Source organism: Myiozetetes cayanensis, unplaced genomic scaffold (genome assembly GCF_022539395.1).
Source record: "Myiozetetes cayanensis isolate MyiCay16 unplaced genomic scaffold, myiCay2020 scf13, whole genome shotgun sequence".
NCBI lineage: Eukaryota > Metazoa > Chordata > Aves > Passeriformes > Tyrannidae > Myiozetetes > Myiozetetes cayanensis.
The window spans coordinates 2905523-2912402 of NW_026086937.1; the positions used below are offsets into that span (position 1 = coordinate 2905523).

The 6880-nt window shown below is 47.6% G+C and overlaps 1 protein-coding gene across 1 annotated transcript; it reads right to left on the reverse strand.

Annotated features, from left to right (window-relative positions):
• Window positions 1-2853: 2853 nt before the first annotated feature.
• On the reverse strand, window positions 2854-6215 carry MRPL44 (mitochondrial ribosomal protein L44). The gene is made up of 4 exons (XM_050307707.1): window positions 6022-6215; window positions 5266-5734; window positions 4130-4308; window positions 2854-3175 (listed from the first exon to the last, which is right to left on the reverse strand). The coding sequence occupies exons 1-4, from the start codon at window positions 6198-6200 to the stop codon at window positions 3004-3006; spliced, it is 999 nt and encodes a 332-aa protein (XP_050163664.1). The 5' UTR covers window positions 6201-6215; the 3' UTR covers window positions 2854-3003.
• Between the last annotated feature and the right edge of the window lie 665 nt (window positions 6216-6880).

The window sequence follows — 6880 nt, forward strand, 5'->3', positions numbered from 1 at the left end:
ACCTGCCATTTCTCAGGCAAACTGAAATGGGAAACAGGGAAAACCAGCCCTTGGATCAGTGGAATCGATCTAAGACAGAAACAATCTTTGCTCATAGAGGGGTGTTTGCATCTCCACACCGAGTGCATCTCAATATTAAACGTCAAAGCTCTGATGTAAGAAAAACCAAATAGTTTAGAGCCTCTTTACCACAGCACTCAGTGAAGTTGAGAACAAGGAAAAGTAGGGCTCTTCTAATGCTTCTGTACCTGCACCATCCCTCTCCCCCTGCCCTGCTAAACACAGTGACAACACAGCTTTTGATGTTTCAAATTCTTCATGGCTTTTTATAGCAACATCACACCAGAGCACCTCATTTCAATTTTTGATTTATCACAAAACCCAGGAGTTTGTTATAAGAAATATCAATAAAAGCTTTAACTTTTCACCAGCAATTTCAAACTCTGAATTAACACGGAGATAACCGTGAACTGATTGTGTTTTAATCTCCTTTCTTTAAGTCACAGCAACAACTAATACAGGAATTATTACTGGGCTATTTTTTTTTTAAGAGAAAAGGACAGCAAAATATCTGGTTATTGTAACCAGAAGAAGCTGCAGTTGAAAAGAAGGAGATAAAACAGAATGCTCAGTCTCATTACTGACCTGCCAGAAAAGCATGATCCAAGTTGATTCTGGAGATGATGTTAACCCATTCCAAAATTCCATAAATGCTAAAGAACACAGCCTTTCCTACTGTTAGGTAACTTTACAAATACAATATTCATAATCAACACCACCAGCTCTCAAAGCACTTTTCAGACAACAAAACTGTCCTGGAATTTCACAAACGATGTTTCTGAGCTGCCACTTCCTCCAGACTTTGTAGATACCGATTTCTGTAAATTTAAATAATCTTTTACCACCACTTAGATATTGTTTATGGCTGCTGATTCAAAAAAACAAGGAAAAAAGGGTATTAATCTGAAGTGCATAAATTATCCCACTACTACAACTGTAAATCCTGAAATATATGCTTAAGTGCCAGAAGTCACAGCACAGGTACCATATAAAATGTTTTGACCTTTGAAAGCTTGAAAATAGGACACATTTTCTTATAAAAGCTCATTTTTCACTCACACCTCTATAAAAACCCAGTCCTTTCTTTCCATGTCCCCAAACTGTCTTTCCATTTGAGCTCAGTATATTCCATACATGTGCCACACAGTAAACTGATTCATCTTGCATTACTCAGCTTTTTTCAGCACAGTATTCAGTAATCCTCTTCTCCTATGACCTAGGCCCATATTCCAAACTATAAAGCCACAGTAATAAGACCTTAAATATTTTTAGAAAGACAAACTGCCATAAATTGGCTTTTTTTCTCTATCTCAAAATACATTAATATGTATTTAAAAAAAAGAGTAGGTAAATCAAACTTTGGCTGTAAAAAAACCCCACCTTCACTACTGCCCTTTTAAAATAGGTAAAGAGAAACAACCTCATCTAGAAATTAAAAATAGCACGAGTAATTTTACCATCTTTTCAAATTTCGCTGTTACTCCCCTGGAACAGACTGACCTTATTGGCTTTGCTTATGTAAGCAGTAATAGATTACCTGGCTGGAATTTTTCACTTAAGCGGTTTTATGCACATTTTATGCTCCACTGATCTCTCTCTGCTCTCCTTTTTTTTGTCTTGCAGCTTTCCCACCAGCCATCCCCCAGCAGGGAGCTTTTGCTGCTCTCCAGCCACCTCAGCGTTTTGTAAATGGGTAAGATGCAGGTCACAGCCAGGCTGGAGACGCTCCTGGATCACAGGCAGACACTTCTTCTGCTTGGACACACCGATAAATCTGTCCCCAGCAGCAGAGCCAGCACTCACTGCCACGGCAGGGCCGGGAGGAACCTCCTGCTGCCAAATGTCCTCCAGTAATTCCAAAGGCAAAGGGATGGGTGTTGGACACCAACATCAATTACCTGATGTCTTCTTTGGCTCACAATGGGATAAAACAGAAAACACTTCCTGAACCCCTGTCTTACATCCAGTTCTTCCTTTCGGGGCTCAGTCCCAGCTTGTCACAGACTCACACTCATTTTTTGAAGAAAACTATTCTAAAGAGCCACAGTCCTCACCCATCTGCAGCCCTGTGATAGACATGCTCAGTTTCTATGGCATTTCACAGGAATATCATGCAGGTAAGGTACCTGAGTTATTCCTAACTGTCCTTCCATCTATTTGGAGTTGTATTAAAATAGCTACAGATAGTGCAAACAAAACACTGACTTCACTAAATCCAGTACCTCAGTCATGTGATCACTAAACAGGAGAAGTACCAGAAAGAGAAAAAAAGAGAAAATAAGGAAAACCTTATTTTATAGCCTGAACATGAAGTCATGTTGTTCCCCAATTTCTGTAGGTTCAGGCCTCCATGATCCTTATTTTCACTCATTTCTAGTTTTGCAATAGAGACATTTTTAAAAATTTTAGGAACCTTTCATGCTCCAACAACAGCAACCAATGTGCATGGCAAATAAAATTTGCATGCAAGAAGTAAGACCTCAAAAGTTTGGATCACCACCAGTGTCAGCATCATCCTCTCATTCGATGTTTGCACAAGCTTAAGGACAAACGAATCCAGATGCAATCCAAAGACTGATGCTGCACACATAAATTCAACTCCTCTTATTAACAGTCCTCTCCAAATAATCTCCAAGGAAGCATCCACGAAATCCGTTTCTAGACAGGTCTTGTCACATATCATTAAACATCATTAAAAAGGTGGTACTTGTAAAAACTCAGCCAAAAGGCAAAAGTTCACATTAAGGATATTTTTTTTTTCTGTTTAGAAAAATGAGAAAATATTAAACAATGTGCAAAACAAAGAGACTTTATTCATTTTAACACCGTATTCGATTTGGAACTCTCAAGCACTGCAGGCCAGAAAAACAAACTAAATACATGTACATTCTGCATAGAAGGCTTTCTAATTCTTACGAGAAACCAGAGATGCCTGTTAGCATTTTAGCTGCTGCTGATTGCCTTCTGAGCTGCCAATCCTTGTTTGGGTTTTGAGTAGTCCCAAGGTCTCCTGTTCTCCGTGTACCCGTAGAGCTTCCGCAGGGCCACCCGCGCAGCCTCTTCCTCTGCAGCCAGCAGCGTCTCCCCAGGGCCTTCAGCCAACATCTTCTTGTCACTTGGGGAGAAGAAAGGAAAATTACAAATGTTTTCCCCAGGAAATCATCAGCACTGCTGTGTACCGTGAATAAAATAGACTGGTTTTTTTCCCCCCAGTGTTCTGTGAATACCGAAGGTGATTTCTATTACACGCAATCTGAACATTCCTGTTGGTCTTTCCTGCAAAGTGACTGCATATTCAGCAGTGGGAACTCAGATCAGGAATGTGTCCATTTCTTGGAATAACACCACTCTGTTCATTTAGATTCCTAGCATATTATGGATTCTTTACAGCATTCGATTTGTTAACCCTGTTAAAAACATGCAAATTCCTTACTCTGCTTCCCTTAAACAGGAACTGAAATGCCTTTGTCTTGGCTCCTCCCCTGGTAAGGAAGCATTTTCAAACTGCTTCAAAAGGCCTGATAGAGAAGCTCTCTCTCTGCTCAGCTCTGCTTAATCAACACCTGTGGGCACTGAATGGGAGCAGTTCATGAAGCGACACCAGGGGTCCCAGAAGAAAAATAATCCAAGTTGCTTTCTTTTTATTAGAAGTTACATAAACCAAAGCATGATAAATCAGAACAAATTAAGGCAGCCTTCCCAGGTGTTTATCTGCAGTTCATTCAGCAAAGCAGCAGTGATGTGGGTTTTGTCCTGCCCCAGAGAGGTGATGTCACCCTGGGGCAAGAGACCTGACCACACTTGACACAAAAGCACTGGGGACAACTGGCACTTCCAAGTCTTCCCTGGACACAGACACTCCTCTTGCCTAGTTTTCAGTGCCTGTGATTTCAAAATTAAAAACCTTCTCTGGAATATAAAATGAGACTCTCTTCAATCCCTTGGTGACCCTACCCTTCCCAAAGCCCTGGATAAGCGATCCCTCCACAGCCAGGCAGCTGTGATGTTCTTCCCTCCTCCCCTCTCCCCCAGTTAAATCCATGCCATTTTAAATGAATACTGTACTAACCAGTACAACCCAACAAAGTACACTGGCAGAACTGTGCTGACTCCCAGCTGTCTGGTAATTCTTGGCTCTGGAGCAGAGATATTCCTCTTGGCCAGTTCTTCCACCAGTAAGCCCATAGGATTTACAACTTCCCAGATCTCAAACAGGTCTTTTCCGATCAGCTGGGGAATTAAGAAGTCCTAAACGAGAAGAATTTAGAAGTTACAATTAATGGCTTGAGCTTCTGGTGTCTCCTAATGAAAACACAGTATGAAGAGGCATTAACACAGCTGACAACAAACTGTGAAATGAATGAGACAGATGCCTCAGTGCCCCATCCTGGTGGAGCAGAGCTGATACACTGGGCAGCTCTGGCTCTGGTTTAGCCACTGACAGAGTGTCCAGGGCAAAGTCAGCCCCCAGACCCAGGGAAGGAACAGCACCAGCCTGAGAGAGGACCTGTGACAACAGACGTGAGCAAGAGTTCAGCAACGGGCTGGGGCTAAGCAAGAACTTGGCCATCACATGAGTTCTGCACACAGGCTGGAGGGAACAGGCAAACCCTGAGGACTTCAACCTGTTTGGATTACTCTCTTGCTTGTAAACTGCTGCTTGCTCTTAAAGAGACCTCCAAATGGTCTTGTATGAGAAAGAAGATTTTAACAAACACTTCTCCGTTGCAAAACTAAGTTAAAAGCATGACTGAAATGACACCACTTACTAAAACTACTTTGTTATACTGAATTCAACGTTTTTGTATGAAATATCTTTAGGTGCTTGCACGCCTACATGCAAAACCTATAATCTCAGGCCCTGTTTATATAAAATGTATTTGTGTTTGTTTTTTTTCTTAAATTTAAGATATACGTGATCTCACATGGAATAATTTCATTACCTGATAGTACAGTACATGGAATACAATGCTTTCCCTTAGCAAGTGTCAGCAAATACTAATATCACCATTGTAAATCAGAAGTATGTGCTTCAGCCTGTGCTTCTTAACGACAAAAAAAGAACCCAACTCAAAAACCCCAAAACCCCACCTGACCACCGCCACCACCCAAGAGATGTCATTATCAAATTCTCTCGTTACAGGTACTGGCAATTTCCCCGGAGTTCTGGCCGTCGAGGCACAAAAGCCAGTTCACTGGACGTACCCTGACAAAGATGCCCGTCCTCTCCGCCCCGCTGCTTTCCAGCAGGGCTCCTATCACGGCCAGGAACGTCCTCCGCAGCACCTGCGGCGGGGCGGGGAAGTCCCTGCAAAGCGCCAGGTCCTGGAGGGAGAGGTTTCGAGCCACGAACGAGACGCGTTCCTGCCCGGTGAGGAAATCCACGAGGGCTCGCACGCCCTGGGCGGGTAAGGCGGGGTAGGCGCTCTGGAAGCGCTGTGTGAGGTAGGAGCGGGCGAAGCGCAGCCCCTGCTCGGCCAGGCTCGCGTTGTCCCGCAGGCTCAGGGCGACCGCGTCCTTGTCCACGCCGAGCCGCCGGCGCCGCTCCGCCTCGCCCTCCAGGTAACAGCGATTGACGAACGCCGTCTTGAGCAGCTCCAGGGAGAAGTCCTCCTGCAGGCGGTGGCTGAAGGCCTGGATCTCGGCGTGGTAATCCCAGTTGGGCTGCTCGGACCTGCGGGAAGGGCACCGGCTCAGGGACAGGGCGAGCTACCCGCGAGCAGCTCTCGGGCTGCTCCACGGGGAACGAAACTGCGCCTGAACGGCACCAAACCCGGCGTTTAAATCCGCGCCGCGTGGGTTCCGCATCACCCCCTGCCTGCCGCGCTCAACCGGGGCTGCTTCGCCGACCTGCGGAGCCAAACCCATCCCTCTCCGAAGCGCGACGAGACGGTGCCCAAACGTTTTGATTCCCCCGATTTCTGGGGCCCCGGTTGCATCCCTCCCCCGCCCGGCCCTCACCGCCGCCGCGGCGGCGCCTGCAGCCGCTGCATCTCCAGGTGCGCTCGGAGCCATCGCTTCTTCTCGGGGGGGGGCCCGGAGCCGAACGCGGCGCCCAGCGCGGGGCCCGGCACGCCCCGCCCGGGCCCGGCCGGCGGCAGGAGCGGCCGCGCCGCCCGCAGGAGCAGCCGAGCGGCCATGGCGGGGTGGGCGGGGATGGGCAGGGACCGCCCCGGCACCGCCCCGCTGGTTCCGGGAGGAAGCGCTGCCGGCCGGGGAGCGGAACCGGCCCCGGGCACGGCCGGGGGACAAGGAACAGCAGCGGGGCCCGCCGGGGGCCCGCTCGGGCCCTCGGGGTGTCTCGGGGCGGGACCCTCAGGCCTGGCTCCCTCGGGGCGGGAGAGCGCTGGGAGGGCGGAGCGGTCCCGGGGTGACCGAGGAGGAACTCGGGGCGGTCCCGGGGTGACCGAGGAGGAACTCGGGGCGGTCCCGGGGCAGCGGCGCTCCCCGAACGTTCCCATGAGGAGCCGTTCCTGAAGTCTCTCCCGAGTGCCATTCCCACGTGCAAGACGAAGTCCGGTTTTGTGCCCTCAGAAGAAGCTTTATTTTTAAGTGTCGCCTGTACAGTTCTTTGTACAATCTCTCAACCCTCGTTTGCACCACTGGAGTTCATACAGTGCACCTTCAGCATAAAGGTCATGGTATAAAACTCATGAAAATACAAAAATGTGCAAAGCAGGCCTGGCCCTTCGTATTGTCTTTCACTAAAAGACAAAGGCACGCACTTCAACATTCATGGTAAGACAACATGCCCAGCAAACACCCCGAAATAGCTGATGGAGTTACATAATACCGTAAACCCTCCCTGGGGAAGGGGCTG

Coding starts and splice junctions, on each gene's coding strand:
- MRPL44 (XM_050307707.1), bottom strand. CDS start 6,200: ATGGCCGCTCGGCTGCTCCTGCGGGCGGCGCGGCCGCTCCTGCCGCCG. Junction 4,309..5,265: donor GGACGGGCATCTTTGTCAGG/GTACGTCCAGTG, acceptor CTTCTCGTTTAG/GACTTCTTAATTCCCCAGCT. Junction 3,176..4,129: donor TACTTTGTTGGGTTGTACTG/GTTAGTACAGTA, acceptor CTTCTCCCCAAG/TGACAAGAAGATGTTGGCTG.